Genomic DNA, 15952 nt, shown 5'->3' with positions numbered 1-15952 from the left:
ATGATGATTGTCTCATTGCATTGCGATAATTATTGTTTTTTTTCTGCAATAAAAAAAAATAATTTTTAATTTAATTTCTGCAAAGCATGTCTAATGTGCATTGAAATGTTTGTTCATCGACTGAAGAAGCAGGGCTTGAATTTTAATGAATTTTTGTTGCAACTAACATTCACTCACCTCGCGAATTGCGAATTAGTGTGATGCAACGCCATAAATGTTCATTATGCAAGACAATATTTATTTAGTTATGCCAAGTCCTCATAGCAACCGTTGCTTTGTTATATCGTCTTCCTGTTCTAACGTACAAGAATTTTCCTACCTTTTTTCGAAATCTACATAAAAATCGACCAAACACGAAATTTTTAAGGGAATTGAAGGAATTTTTCCTCATTCGTTGATTTTCTGTCTCTTGTTTCAAACGTTTTTTTCGAAATTTGATAAAATTTTCAAAAAATGAACACCATTCAAGAATCCTGCGTTGAACCTGGAATGCAACCTGATCAGCTAATGACGAAGCTCCAACCAGAAGATTACGAAATCCAAACAAACCCAATCGGATTGCCTCAAGACGAGCCTCCTTGTTATTTGCCCCAACATGAGGATGCAGAGCCCTTGAGGAACATTCCCGATCCCATGGGAGCAATTGGTCCTTGGGCAACTGGCAAAGTTGATTGGAGTCCCTTGGCAGGCATGACGGGAATTCGTCCTGTAGTTGATCATTACACGATTACGCGTTATAGTCCAGCTGAGTGGCGAGCTCGGAATGAAGGGATCATTCGAAGCTGTTACGATGCCATGAACGAAAGTGTTCGTGTGGAAAATGACAGTAAGGACACGATAATTCGAACTTATGCGTTCACGGATAAAGCTCAAAAGGATAACACGGGAAGACTTCAAACAAGAGCCAGAGATGTTGATAAATGGAAAGAGACTCTTCACAGAGCTATTACTGCGATGCAGGAGGAAATTTGTACGTTGGAGGAGCAGAGAAGGCGATTGAAGCAATCGTTGGCGGTTTTGAGGATTCCAGAATCGATTGGTAAGCTTTGAGTTTATTAATTTTAAAAAGGGCAGCAAAAACTTATGAGTTAAACTTAAGCTTAAGTCAAAAAAATATTTGAACTTATGCTCAAGTTTGAGAAAAAGTTAAAATAAGTCAAATATTCAAAACCAGATTTTGAGAAAAAAATATTTTTTTTGAAAATTAAAAAAAAAATATAATCCGAGCAAATTGACTTAGCTTAAGTCAAACTTAAATGACTTAAACTTAAGCTTAAGTCATATTAAGTTTTGACTTAAAAAGTTTATTTTAACATCAAAAAGAAAAATTTGTATTTTTTGAATTAGCTGAAAAGCCATTTACAAATTTCGAAAAGTTATTTTTAAACATTTCTATTTTTTAACTTATTAAATTTTTTAAAGAATTTTTATAATTTTTTTAAGAATTGAATTAGCTAAAAGCGATTTTCAAATTTCATGTTCGTTTTTTAAGTTTATATTTTTTTAAAATTATTTTTAAAATTTTTACAATCAAATTTGAGTCAAACTTTAAATCTTTTCAGATATTTTTCAAATCTTTGATAATATTTTTTTTTATAAATTAAAAATTTTGAATTAGCTAAACGCGAATTTCAAATTTTCATATTTTTTTTTAGATTTCTGTCATTGTTTTTAACTTTAGAAAAAAATAGTTAAGAATTTTTTATTAAGCCAAATTTTAAAGATATTTTCCAAATATTTGAAAATAAATTTCTTTAAAATTTAAAAGTTTGAATTAGCTAAAAGCGAATTTCAAATTTTTTACAATTTTATCAACTTATTATTAAATTGTGATTTTCGAAGTAAAATATTCTTAACAAAATTCAACAATTTTTAATTAATTTTTTTAAAATATTTAGTCAATATTTTTTAAAAATTAATTTTTTTTTTGACAAATTTTGAAAAAAATCGATCAAAAATTAACAAAATTTAATTTTTTTAGCAACGGAATGTTTAGATCGTCGCACAGGTCGTCCCGATCACGAGCTCGTTCGCGACGAGCCCGAAGAAGAACTCATCCGTGAAGTTGCTCTCATTTCCGAAGTTCGCGACTTGCTAAATCGCACGCTAGCTGACATCGAAGCGCAACAAGTCGAGAATCGCAATGCACGTCAACGCATGGAATACGATTGGAGTGACAAGAAGGAAGCGCACGAAATCGAGGCCATCAACTGTCACCTCTCAAACCAATCGACAACGACGTTATTTAAGCCGGGAGCGACTCGTTACCCAAATGAGTATTTATTTATTCAATTTCTTACACAAACAACCGTTACGAGTTGTTTTCTCCGTAATTTTGACTTTTTTTTTTTCTTTTTTTTCAGACAATCGTCTGAGGAATATTGGGAGCATTTTACACGTGACACGCTGAATGCATGCGAAACGACGCGACAAAAATCGATCGCATTGCGTCAAACGTTAGACGCGATTTTGCTGAATTCCACGCGTGATTTGCGAACGCAGGCGGATGTCGTCGAACGGGCACTCAATAAACGTGTCATTTGCATGGATGAAGTTCGTCAGCGTTTGGAGAACGATTTGAAGGCTTGTTTGCGACGTTTGGCTGATACGGAGACGCAAATCGACAAACTCGAAGCTGCCATCAAAAGTATGGATTTGCCGATGAAAGTGGCCCAAACACGTCTCGATAATCGCCACGAACGCCGTTTGCGGGTCGAAAATTGTCGCGATAAGCCCCAAGAAGGCATCATCAACGAAGTTCAGAGCATCCAGGAAGGAACCACTGCGATGTTGGCGCAACTTAAACAAAGTAACGACGTCAAAAATCAACTAATGGCGACACGCGGCGCTCTCGAACGCGAAATTATGCTGAAACGACGTGCGATTCAAATCGATAAGGAACGTTGCCAATTGCTTCGTACGCATTTTCCCTCATCAACTGCACTAAGTGGCTATTAACAACGGGATTAATTGCGAATTTATTGTCGCCATTTGCACCAACTTGCATGTCAGTTCAATAAAAACGAAAAAAAAAAATAAATAAAAATTTTGATTAATGGCAGTTAATTGTGTGTTGATTGTAGTCAATAAATTTACAGTTTACAGTGTAAAATATCATCATTCTCAAGGAAAACGTGTAAAACTTCCTTATTGGCCCATATAGGCAAGTGCGAGAATAATGAAGTGCCTCCCGTTGTCATCTGTCACTTTTTATTAATTATTATCCTTCATATCTCGAGAAATAGACAATGATCGTTTGCGGCTTTGTGATGACAAAAGCACCATTCATGCCCGTTAAAGTATGCGGCACCGGGTTTACAGTCTTTTGGGCGAAGGCAGCGCATTCCGAAGCAGTAGTCGTTGTAGCCTGGGTTTGCACAGTAGCAAGTGTTACAACCATTGGTCCATTGTTCTCCGGAAGAGCAATTAATTGGGCGAAGAAATTGGTTGTAAGATGAGATTTTTGTCACTGAAAAAATGATAAAATTAGTTTGAATTAAATTAAAATTTTATATTTAAAATTATTTTATTAATTTAATAATTAATTTTAATTTTTTTTTTTAATTTTAAATTTAATTAATTAGACTTTTTTTTTTATTAAAAATTAATTAATTTTATGCTTATTAAAATTAAGATTTAATTTAATTTTAAAAAATATAAATAAATTATTTAAATATTGAATTTTAAGAATTTCCAATTTAATTTAATTTGATTTAATTAATTTAAATTTTTAATTGAAAATTAAATAAAATTTATGTTAATAAATAATTTTTAATTAATTTGAGTTAATTAATTAAGTTGATTTAAAATTATTTTTTATTAATTTAATTAATTTATTTTTTTAATTAATAATTTTTATTTATAATTTTAATTTTTTATTTAATAATTTTTTTTTTATTTATTTTTTTTTTAATTGAAAAATTTAAAATATCAAATTTCATATTTGAAATATGATTTTTTTAAAAATTATATTAAAAATATTTTAAAATTATTCTTACCAAAAATTATAAAAGTCAATAGAAATACTGACAAAATGTGAAAATTTGTCTTCATGGTGAGAGGTTTTTGATAAAAATAAATAAGACCTTGATAGGAATTTTTCTTTTATAATCGTGGTTTTATCTGAGAAATGCGAAATTTTATCAAAAAGTATCATAAAAATAGACAAAGGCATTGAAAAAATGCATCGACTGATAATGAAAAGTTTGAAAATGGGTCGTTTCTTGAACTCGTATTTGGTGAAAATAAAAAAAAATACTTGAAATTAATAAAATTCAACAAAAAAAAAATTGAAAAATAGAAATATTTTCTTCGAAGAAAATAAAAAAAATTATTTTAAAAAAATCTCGAAAAGAAATCTTGACATTTCTTCTTAAAAATGATAAAATTTTGTAAAATAATAAAAAAAATATTTTTTTATTAAATTTTATTAAACTTCTATCTACGTTAAAAAGTCATTATTTTCTAATCATTTTTAGCCAAATTATTTTATTTTTATTTTTAAAATTGATTAAAAATAAAATTTAAATTTTTCGAAGTTAAAAAAATATTTTGAGAAAAAAAGTCGAAAAAAATATATCTTCAACGAGTCTTAATGGTTAAAATTTCTTCAGAAAAAAATCAGGAAAAAAATACTTTAATTTATCAAAATGATCAAAAGATTTTTTTAATGAAATTTAAGATAAATTAAGTAAAATCAACTCGAAATTTATAAAAATTGCAAATAATTGCATTCGAGCTCTCAAATTTATGCAACTTACATTAAATTAAAGCGACATCTTTTGAGAAATGCGGTGAAACTCTGAATTACAGAATTGAATTAACATGAAGCGAGGCTCAGTCACTTGCCTCACGAGTAAACAAAAATCAGCCGGTTTCCTTAAAATTCACAAAAATGACTGAATTTTGCACTGTTGAGCAGCTAAAAACTCTTCTTTTGAGGTACGACAAAGGATTTCAAGGCAAAAACAGTGAATTTCTATCGGGAAGTAATTCGTGCCTTCCAAAATTCATCAAACACGGAATTGTTCGCGACTTTGAAGAACCCGAAGAATCCCAAAAGTAAGTTTTTGTTCAAAAAATTTTCAAATTTAATTCAAATTTCATCATTTTTCTTTTAGTTCTTCCTCTGAATCAATTTCCTGCAACATTCCCGGATGCGTGAATATCTTCAACAGTGCTCGCGAGTACGAATCTCATTACAACTCCGTTCATCGATACACTTGCAACACTTGTCACAAGCACTTGCCGTCCCCACATCTCCTGGATTTGCACATCGAAGAGACTCACGACTCATTTTTCGCCGTAACAGCTGCTCGGAAGCCCAATTTCGCGTGTTACGTCGAGGAATGTTGCCACAAATCCATCGATGCAGCTGCGAGACGCGATCATTGTATAAAAGTTCATAAATTTCCGCACGATTTCCGTTTTGATAAAGTTGTAAAGGCGAAAAAGAAGAAAAATCTCGAGATGGAAGTCGATGTTCAAGACAAAAATTCGTCGGAAAAAGTGTTTGAAGTGCCAAAAGCGTTTCATTTCGGTCACAGCAGCGTAAAAGGGTTCAGCAAACCACGAAAACCGAAGAAAAGTATCCTCGAAGCTGAAAATCCGATGACAGATTTGATGGAAAGTCTTCCGTAAATTAGTCAAAATGGGATTTAATAAATAGAAATAAATAAATTATCATCGAAAAATTGTCAGAAATTCACTTTTTCGCTTCGTTGTTGATGTCTTCGGCCGAATAATTGTCCAACAAATCGTCAATTTCGGGTTTTTCGCTCGTCGTTGTGCTCGCAGGACGTTTTGCTGCGACAACCATCACTTTTTCCGTGGTTGTTGTCGTACTTGTAGTCGTTGGAGCATCCGTTTTTGTCGCATTCATGATGGGAAGGAAGCCTGGCGTTGTGCTGCTCGTTTGCATGTACATTGGCATAATCTCGCAATTGCGTCCTCGGAACCCGGAGGGACATTCACAGATGAAATTTCCGTCGTCGCGTGTTAATGAGATGCACTTTCCGCCATTTTGACAGGTATTGGCGTTCTTTTCGCAGTAGTTGAGTTCTAAATGGGGAGGAAGCGGGCAAATTTTTAGTGAGAAGTCCATCGAGAAGAGGAGAGAAGAGACCAACCTTCGTCGCAGAGCATGCCGCCCCAACCTTTTTCGCAATTACATTCCCAGGGGCGTTTGCATGAGCCATTTTTGCATCCCGGATACGGATGACATTGCGAACAATCGTCTCCCATCCAGCCTAATTTGCAACGACATTCTCCGGGTTTACTAAAAATTTAAAATTTTTATTAAAATTTTTGATTTTTACGAAATTTTTGAATTATTTACCGACAATAACCTCGTTGTCTGTTACAGCCAGGGGCACAAATAGCTGAAAAATTTAAATAATTTCCTTAAAAATCATGAAAAATTATTAAAAATTTACAAACTCACGTTGTTGACACAAAATTCCTGTCCATCCAGGGAGACAACGACATTCAAGAGGCTTCGTGCATGTTCCATGATCACATCCAGGAAGTACTTGACAATCTCGGCATGTTGGTCCAGACCATCCTAAACGACAACGACATTCACCGGGGAATTCACAATATCCTCTTTGATGATGGCAGCCTTGGCGACAAATTGCTGTAAGTAAAAAAAAAAAATTTAGGTGAATATTTTATTAAATTTTTTAAGATTCGTTCTAAAAAAATTATTTGGTTAAAAAAAATTAATATTTTAAATATTTAAAAATTTTTTTTTTAAATATAAGTAATTAAGTAATTAATAACTTTTTTAGTTTTATTTATTTTAATATTTTTAATAATCAATTAATTTTTTTAAATAAAAAAAAAAAAATTTAAAAAAATTTTAGCCAAAAAAAAGTAATTAAACTTTAATTTTTAAAAAATAATTTTTAACCCAAACAATTAATTTTTAGTAAATTGAATTTACTTAATTTTAAGAAAATTTTTGTAAAATAATTTAATTTTTAATTTTTTTATCGTTTATACCTTAATAATTTTTATTAAAAATTTAAAAAAAAATAAAATAAAATTTAAAGACGATAATTATCGTAATAAAATTGATTTTGAAATTTTATTTTTTTACTTTTGATTTAAGTATTTTTAAATTTTTTTTTTTATTTTATTTCTTTTAATTTAATTTTTTTTTGTCAAAAAATTTTAATAAAACATATTTCATAAAGCATGAAAAATTAAATTATTTGACAAAAATTTACTTAAAATTAAATAAATTTAATTTAATTTACCTACTAAAAATTAATTGTTTGGGTTAAAAATTATTTTTTAAAAATTTAAGCAAAAATATATAATTTAGGTAGGTATAAAAATTTTTAAGATAATTATTTTTATTAATTTATTTTTTTAAATTTAAATGGTTTAAAGGTAATTAAATATTTTTTTAAAATTTGTATTTTAATGTTTTAAAATAAATATTTTTTCATGTTCTTTTTAAAAAAAAATACCTAATAATAATAATTTTAATGAAAATGAAATTAAACTCAAGGTAAAATACTTTTCATTTTCAAAAAGTCTTAAGTATTTAAGTTTTGTATTAAATTTTAAGATTAAGAATTTTTAAAAAATTATGATAATCAAATAATTTGTTTTAATTAAGATTAAAATTTTATTATTATTATTATTATTAAATAATTTTTTAATTAAATTAAATTAATCTCGAATTTAATTTTTTTTTTCAAAATCTTAAAAATAAAAAAAAATAATAATTTTACTTACGTTCATTGCAGAACAATCCATCCCATCCTTTATTGCAAATACACTCAAAGGACACATTACATCTTCCATGTTGACATCCCGGCAACGGAATACATTTCTCACAATTTTCTCCATAAAATCCCAATTTACAACGACACTCATTCGGCCGGTTACAATAACCGTTCATCGGATCGCAACCTCTCTTGCAAATTGGCACGTCACAAATGTCGCCTGTCCATCCTGGCATACACTTGAGTTCGCCGTCATCGCCACACACAAAGTGCGATTGCTCATTTTGTTGCGGGACCTCGCACGCCTACACGGGAAAGTAGAGCAGAACATTAACCTTCACCTTATCGACGTTACCCTGACCATGATTTTTTTTCACTCAATTGAAGCATGTTAAAACACCGGCTTTCTATTCTTCACTTTTTTCTATGTTTTTATTTTTTTTGTTTTGGCCTGGCACGTAAATGGCTCGCGCGACGTGTGTGTAAGTCAATAAAAAGTGAAAGAAATTCGATTTTTTCCGTCATATTCACGCATATGTTTGATATGTTGAATAAAAAAAAAATAAATCAGAAAATAATTGCAAGTGAGTTGTTGTGAATGAAAAGAAAACGACGAAGACGGAAAAAAAACACGAATGATCGATAGATCGCGAGAATCTTATTAGATAACGGTAAAACATGTTTGACTTGTTTCATTTTTTTTTGTTTGCTTTTTATTTAACTTCTTATTGCGAGCTAAGAATAATTGTCGAACTTACTTGTTTCTTCCATTTCGGGACGTATTTGGCTCCTTCGGAAGTTGCCAAGTAAATTCCGAAGATAACCAAGATTAAAACTTGACTTTTTGTTAACATTTTGGCTTCTGACTCATCAAAATGCAAGTTAATTCGAAGACTATGAAAGAAAGTTGTTCCACTTAAATAATACTGTTTGTTGATATTTGTTTGATTTTTTATCGATTTTTGTTTAAATCACGACTTTTTTAGTTAATTATCACTTGATTTAAGAAAATCTCTGAAATTAACATTCTTTGTTCTTGTTTCACAGTTTGCACTCTTCTGGTGCTTTCTTTACACTTTTTACAGATTTTTGATTAGCGAACTTGTCTCTACGATGTTCCAGAAGTGAATGAAGAAGAAGAAGCGAATTTAGCAATGAACGATCGTTGTGTGAATTGGTAACGGTGAAATGCATGGTAAAAGTAGCACTGCGAGGAGAAAATTTCGAGGAGATGTCATTGGAGCAATTTAAGGTAAATTTTGTGAATTAATGAGAAATAATTTTTTATTATATTTTGATTTTTAATATTCAAAGGTTAGAATTTTTAATTAATTTTTTTTTAAAGAATTCTAAAACCTGCCAAAAAATTAAACTTTTTTTTTTGAAAGTTTTGTTTTGAAAACTAAATCAAGAGCAAAAAAAAAACTGTGTCAAAAACAAAAAATGGATAAAAATTTGTCAGAGGGCTCTAATTTATCATTTTTAATCATTTTGTAACTCAAAACTGCCAAAAAATTGAAACTGAAAAAATTTTTTTTCTTTGACATAGTTTTGTTTTAAAAACTAAATCAAGAGCAAAAAAACTGTGTCAAAAACTGTGTCAAAGCTATTTTTTGTCAAATCTTGCTCCAAATGGATTGAAATTTGTCGCAGGGCTCTAATTTATCATTTTTAATCATTTTGTAACTCAAAACTGCCAAAAAATTGAAACTGAAAAAATTTTTTTTTTCTTTGACATAGTTTTGTTTTGAAAACTAAATCAAGAGCAAAAAAACTGTGTCAAAAACTGTGTCAAAGCTATTTTTTGTCAAATCTTGCTCCAAATGGATAAAAATTTGTCAGAGGGCTCTAATTTATCATTTTTAATCATTTTCTAACTCAAAACTGCCAAAAAATTGAAACTGAAAAAATTTTTTTTCTTTGACATAGTTTTGTTTTAAAAACTAAATCAAGAGCAAAAAAACTGTGTCAAAGCTATTTTTTGTCTGTGTCAAAATTTATCTGTGTCAAAGCTATTTTTTTTTAAAAACTAAATCAAAAAAAAACTGTGTCAACAACTCTTGCTCCAAATGGATAAAAATTTGTCAGAGGGCTCTAATTTATCATTTTTAATCATTTTATAACTCAAAACTGCCAAAAAATTGAAACTGAAAAAAAATTTTTTCTTTGACATAGTTTTGTTTTAAAAACTAAATCAAGAGCAAAAAAACTGTGTCAAAAACTGTGTCAAAGCTATTTTTGTCAAATTTTGCTCCAAATGTATTGAAATTTGTCAGAGGGCTCTAATTTATCATTTTTAATCATTTTAAAACTCAAAACTGCCAAAAAATTGAAACTGAAAAAATTTTTTTTCTTTGACATAGTTTTGTTTTAAAAACTAAATCAAGAGCAAAAAAACTGTGTCAAAAACTGTGTCAAAGCTATTTTTGTCAAATCTTGCTCCAAATGGATTGAAAATTTGTCAGAGGGCTCTAATTTATCATTTTTAATCATTTTATAACTCAAAACTGCCAAAAAATTGAAACTGAAAAAAAAATTTTTTTCTTTGACACAGTTTTGTTTTGAAAACTAAATCAAGAGCAAAAAAACTGTGTCAAAAACTGTGTCAAAGCTATTTTTTGTCAAATCTTGCTCCAAATGGATAAAAATTTGTCAGAGGGCTCTAATTTATCATTTTTAATCATTGTATAACTCAAAACTGCCAAAAAATTGAAACTGAAAAAAAAATTTTTCTTTGACATAGTTTTGTTTTAAAAACTAAATCAAGAGCAAAAAAACTGTGTCAAAAACTGTGTCAAAGCTATTTTTGTCAAATCTTGCTCCAAATGGATAAAAATTTGTCAGAGGGCTCTAATTTTTATAACTCAAAACTGCCATCATTTTTAATCATTTTATAAAAAACTGCCAAAAAATTCTGAAAAAAAAAAAAAAAATTTTTTTTTTTGACATAGTTTTGATTTGAAAACTAAATCAAGAGCAAAAAAACTGTGTCAAAAACTGTGTCAAAGCTATTTTTGTCAAATCTTGCTCCAAATGGATAAAAACTTGTCAGAGGGCTCTAATTTATTTTTTATTTTTTAAAACTGCAAAACTGCCAAAAAATTGAAACTGAAAATCAATTGTACATTTTTTTTGTCATTTTTTATAAAAAATTTAACCATATATTTTGCTAAAAACCATTTTTTTAGATATTTTTTTATTGAAAATCAAAATTTTTATTTTTAACCGCTAAAAACCACTTTAAAGCTTCTAAAAATAAAAAATCATAAAACAAACAAAACAAAAAGAATTCCAAATTAGTTGATAAGAAAACCGCCCTTGAAAAATTGCATCTAAACATTTTTTTGCTCTAATTTTGCATGCGTCGATGACTCACGTACAATTGAACTTGAAAAACAAACGAGTAACGGAGAATTATGAATTGTTTGTGCACTGTACAATAAAATAATTGCAGTGCGTAGTTATTATTCGCTCTTCTCCTTAGTTTGAAAGTGAATCTCTAATAGAAAAGACCTGCCTCCATATAAAATTACAATAAAATTGCAATAAATTAATTAAAATGAGTGACATAAGAGACCTTTTTGCAGTGCCTGAATGGCTTAACGAGACATTTTTCGAAAGAATTCTTCGTTCCTTCCACGAAAACAATAAAATTTTCGTGAATCGTGTCGTTTTTCACAACAATCAGATGGACGGCGAACATTACGCGAGTGCAATTTTCCGTGCAAAAGTATTTTTCAACACTTCCGACTCGGAACTTGAAGCGAATTCGATAAATTTATTCATCAAAACGATGCCAACTGAAGAAGGGTTTAAATTAGATTTGATCAAAAAAACTGACGCTTTTAACACGGAAATGAAAATGTATGAAAAAGTTTTGCCGAAAATGGAAAAATTACTTTTAAGCATCGGTGACGAGACAAAAATCGGTCCAACTTTGGTTTATCAAAGCTATGAAGAGCCAAATCCAGTAATTGTTTTGATCGACGAGGAGCCAAATGGCTTTCGAACCTACACGAAACCTCTAAATTACGATGAAATTCAAGTTGTGATTGAAAGAATTGCGAAATTTCATGCAACTTCGGTTTTTATGAATTCAAACGGCGACAATTTGACGACTTTTAAGAATTCGTTGTACGAAAAGATGGAAAATTTTGATTATTTGGAGAAACTTTTTACGCCAACTGTGAGAAAAGCCATCGATGAGGTGAAAAATTGGGATGGATGTGAAGAAATAACAGAAATTTTGGAGAAAAATTACGAAAATTTCTCCGATAAAATTCGTAAAATATTTTTCAACGATCAAATTTACTCGGTGCTGACTCATTCGGATTTTAGTTTTATCAATATGATGTTTCGCAATGACGGAATGGAAAGTAAAGATTATCTTTTGGTAAGAATTTGTTTAAATTTTTAAAGATTTTTCATTAAAACTTTTAAAAAATTTTCAGATCGACTATCAATTTTGTATGTGGAACTCTCCTGTGAACGATATTTTGTTCCTGCTTTGTACCGTGAGCAACGATGATGTTCGTGAAAATCATCGAAATGAAGTTATCCAAAAATATTTTGAGATTTTTCGGGAAACTTTGGAGAAATTGAACTACAAAGGACCAAAAATTAGTTTATTGGATCTTGAAATGGAGATGTCCCGATGCGCGTTGTTGGAATACATGTACTTTGTCTCCTTCGTTCCCTTTCAATATATTGACTGTTCGGAAATTAGCATCAAAGAGTTGATTGAAATTCATGGATTGCATGCCGTGTCGAAAATGGCCTGGAAAAATGAGGATTTTAAAGAGAAGTTTTTGAAAATGGTTAATAAATTTGTTGAAATGGGAGTTTTTGAATGATTAAAAAATTAAAATAAATTAATTTTAAAAAAATAATTAATTAATAAAAATTCCTTTCTTTATCTAAATTAAATTTAAAAAATTAAATAAAAAATAAAATTAAATTAAATTTTTTAAAAATTTAAAAAATAATATAATTATAAAAGTTAATAAATAAATATAAATACATTAAAATATAAAGAGATGAATAAAATTTTCGTTTTAAATTTTCAAAGAGAAAAATATTAAAATTTTCCTTAATAAAAAATATAATTTTTTAATTCTTTCCTAATTTATTTCTAATTAATTCTACGTTTTAAAAATATATAAGAAAATTTAAATAAAAAATAAATTTTTTGAAAAAAAAAAAAAATTTTTTTTTTTTTTTACCAAATAATTTTTCAATTTTTGAAAATAATATTTTTGATTTTATTTTTAATTTACTTTGAAATTTGCTTATTCAAAATAGATTTAAAAATTTTAAAAAAAATTCTTTAATTAAAAAAATAACTTTCAAAAAAATTAATATTTTATGAAATAAATTTCAAAATAATTTTTAAAAAATTGAAAATTTTTTTTTAAAAAAACAATAATTTTGAAAAATTATTTTTAAATATTAATTTTTTTAATTTTAACTTTTTTTTAAATCAAAATAAATATTTTAAAATTTTAATTTTGATTTAAAAAAAAAAATATTTTTTATTTTTTTTTAAATTTAAATTTAATAAAAAAAATTAAAAAATATTTTTTAATTTTTTTAAAAATTTAATTTAAATTCAATTAAAAAATTAAAAAATTTTTAAAAAAATAATTTTTATTTAATTAATTTTTACAAAAATTTAATTTTTTAAAAATAATTTAATTTTTTATTTTTTTTCTTACTTCAATTAAAAAATTAATTAAAATAATGTTTTTAATAATATTTTAATAATATTTTTAAAAATTGATTTTGTTTTTTAATTTTTTAAAGTTTCAAACAAAAAGATAATTTAAAAAAAGAGTAGCGATTTTATTTTTTTTTTATTTACATTTAAGATGTCAACAATATTTCATAAATTTTTTGTCAATAAAATTCCATTCATAAAATATTTCGTGAAATACTCGTCTTGTCTCGCCATAAAATTGTAAGATTTTTATCTTTAATGCGTTTCAGATAATAAACAAAACGTGTTTTCTGTAGCAAAAAAGTGCAACTTCTGACTTTCAATCGTGATTTTTTGTTGATTTTCTACTCAAAAAGCAGCAATTAACTTAATCCCATCAATTGCTACTTTTTTAATAAAGAAATAAACCTCTCGGAGATAAGATTTTTCAATCATATCTTATCGAAAAATTAAAAAAAAAATTTTATCGACAACGCGAAATATTTTAAATTTTTGTCTCAGTCAGTCTTCAAGTCTCCAAGCGATCGGTAGCAAAAAAAAAATGACAACTCTAACCAACGACGACGAAGTCGATCCAAATTGGTGGAAAGTTTGGCGAAATCGTCGATATGTCGTCTCAATTATGGCATTTTTCGGGATGCTCAACATGTATTCGTGTCGCGTAAATTTAAGTGTCGCCATTGTCGCGATGACTCAAAATTCAACCGAACCTTCGGAAACGACTTTCGAATGGACCTCCGGCGAAAAAGGATTAATTTTGAGTGCATTTTATTACGGTTACATGCCGCTTCAGGTGTTTGTCGGCGTCATTTTGCGCAGAATTAGCGCGCATCACGTGTTCGGGATCGGAATTGTCGTGCCCGGAGTCATCACAATTTTGACGCCCTTCTTCGCGCATAATTTAGCGATTTTAGTGGCATCTCGTATCGTCATGGGATTGTTTCAGTGTGTCGCTGTGCCATGTCTCATGATGTTCTGGACTGTTTGGGCGCCGCCATTGGAAAGATCGCGACTTCATGCAATCTCCGTGAGTGGCGGTTTTGTCGGAACAGTTTTCGCATTGCCTCTTTCCGGAGTTTTGGGCGAGAATTTTGGATGGGAAAGCATTTTTTACGTCATTGGAGGCATTTGTGTGGCTTGGTACGGCTTGTGGTTGATCCTAATTCGGGCAAATCCAGAAAAAGATCGATTTGCAACGGAATTTGAGAGAAATTACATCAAAAGAACGATCGGGAAACAATGCGATGCGGCATTAGAAGCTAAAAAATCAATTCCATGGAAGGAAATTTTCACTTCAGTCCCCGTTTATGGCCTAATTTTGGCGAATTTCGGATGGGGATGGGGTTATGTGACGATGTTAACGCAACTTCCGCAATTCCTGTCAGACATGATGAACTTTGATTTGGGCAAAAATGGATTTTTATCGGCATTGCCGTATCTCACGATGGCTTTGATGTCACTTTTGGCAGGATATCTCGCGGATTTCTTCTTGATACGAAAGATTTTAACCCTCAACCAAGTCCGCAAGTATTACATTACCTTCTCGATGATCATTCAAGCGGGATTTATAATCACCGCGGCTTACGTTTTGAATCCTTATGCGAACATAATTTGCATTTCTCTCACAATTGGCTTTGGAGCTATGACTTATTCGGGTTTGGGGATCAATTATATCGACATAGCGCCCGCTTTTGCAGCAGTTGTAGCGGGAATAGGTAATACTTTGGGTACTGTGCCGGGAATTGTGTCGCCTTTACTGACAGGAGCGATTGTTACAAGTGATAAATCGGATTTTGAAGCACTTCAGAATGAATGGAGGATCGTATTTTTCATCACAGCAGCAGCTTATTTGGGAGGCGCAGTAATTTATTGGTTTTTTGGAACTGCAGAAACGCAAGATTGGGGCGCTTTTGAAAAGTGTGAGACGAAAAATGAAGAAAAATCCGATAAAAAAGTTTGAGTTGTAGAAACTCTTTTGTACTGAAATGCTGAAAATAAAATAAAAATAATTATAAGATCGTCAAAAACTATTGAAAAAAAAAAAAAAATTTTAAATTCTATTTAATTATTAAAAATTTTCTTAAAAATTTTCTTTAAGATTTTTCAATGAGGGGTTAAAATAAAAATTTTAAAAAATAAGACGTAAGAATTATAGGTTTATAATTTAAATATTAGTTATCTAATCTTAATTTAGGTTGTTTCTTAAGTTTTTACATAAAAATTTATTTTTTTGATTGTTTAATATAAATTAAAAGTAGTGTTTAAAGTAGTTTTTAATTTTTATTTTATTTGAAAATGAATCAGCTTAAAAATTCAAAAAAATTAAAAAAATTATTTTTTTAATTAATTAAAATAAATTTAAATAATATTTAAATTAAATTGTTTTATAAAAAAATAAAAAATTGAAAATTTTTATTAAAATAAAATAAACTTTAAAAAAAATTTTAATTAAATTTATAATTAAATTAAATAAATTTTTTAATTTAAATTGTGAATTTCG

The 15952-nt window shown here is 28.8% G+C and overlaps 5 protein-coding genes across 5 annotated transcripts; 4 read left to right on the top strand and 1 right to left on the bottom strand.

Annotated features, from left to right (window-relative positions):
* The first annotated feature begins 453 nt into the window (after window positions 1-453).
* On the top strand, window positions 454-2958 carry LOC134837760 (tektin-4). Its single transcript, XM_063853146.1, has 3 exons — window positions 454-1039; window positions 1982-2276; window positions 2364-2958. Exons 1-3 carry the CDS (start codon window positions 454-456, stop codon window positions 2956-2958), a joined length of 1476 nt encoding a protein of 491 aa, XP_063709216.1.
* Window positions 2959-4863: 1905 nt separating this feature from the next.
* On the top strand, window positions 4864-5684 carry LOC134838491 (zinc finger protein 511). Its single transcript, XM_063854033.1, has 2 exons — window positions 4864-5061; window positions 5121-5684. The coding sequence occupies exons 1-2, from the start codon at window positions 4895-4897 to the stop codon at window positions 5638-5640; spliced, it is 687 nt and encodes a 228-aa protein (XP_063710103.1). The 5' UTR covers window positions 4864-4894; the 3' UTR covers window positions 5641-5684.
* Window positions 5685-5704: 20 nt separating this feature from the next.
* On the bottom strand, window positions 5705-8590 carry LOC134837759 (delta-like protein 1). The gene is made up of 6 exons (XM_063853145.1): window positions 8495-8590; window positions 7747-8041; window positions 6443-6634; window positions 6338-6380; window positions 6129-6277; window positions 5705-6060 (listed from the first exon to the last, which is right to left on the bottom strand). Exons 1-6 carry the CDS (start codon window positions 8588-8590, stop codon window positions 5705-5707), a joined length of 1131 nt encoding a protein of 376 aa, XP_063709215.1.
* A 2705-nt stretch (window positions 8591-11295) lies between these two features.
* LOC134837758 (uncharacterized) lies at window positions 11296-12589 on the top strand. The gene is made up of 2 exons (XM_063853144.1): window positions 11296-12129; window positions 12188-12589. The coding sequence occupies exons 1-2, from the start codon at window positions 11296-11298 to the stop codon at window positions 12587-12589; spliced, it is 1236 nt and encodes a 411-aa protein (XP_063709214.1).
* Window positions 12590-13993: 1404 nt separating this feature from the next.
* On the top strand, window positions 13994-15417 carry LOC134837757 (vesicular glutamate transporter 2-like). Its single transcript, XM_063853143.1, has one exon. The coding sequence runs from the start codon at window positions 13994-13996 to the stop codon at window positions 15410-15412; it is 1419 nt and encodes a 472-aa protein (XP_063709213.1). The 3' UTR covers window positions 15413-15417.
* The last annotated feature ends 535 nt before the right edge of the window (window positions 15418-15952 follow it).

The sequence above is a fragment of the Culicoides brevitarsis genome, chromosome 1 (genome assembly GCF_036172545.1).
Source record: "Culicoides brevitarsis isolate CSIRO-B50_1 chromosome 1, AGI_CSIRO_Cbre_v1, whole genome shotgun sequence".
NCBI classification, from domain to species: domain Eukaryota; kingdom Metazoa; phylum Arthropoda; class Insecta; order Diptera; family Ceratopogonidae; genus Culicoides; species Culicoides brevitarsis.
This window is presented reverse-complemented; position numbering and strand designations above follow the sequence as displayed.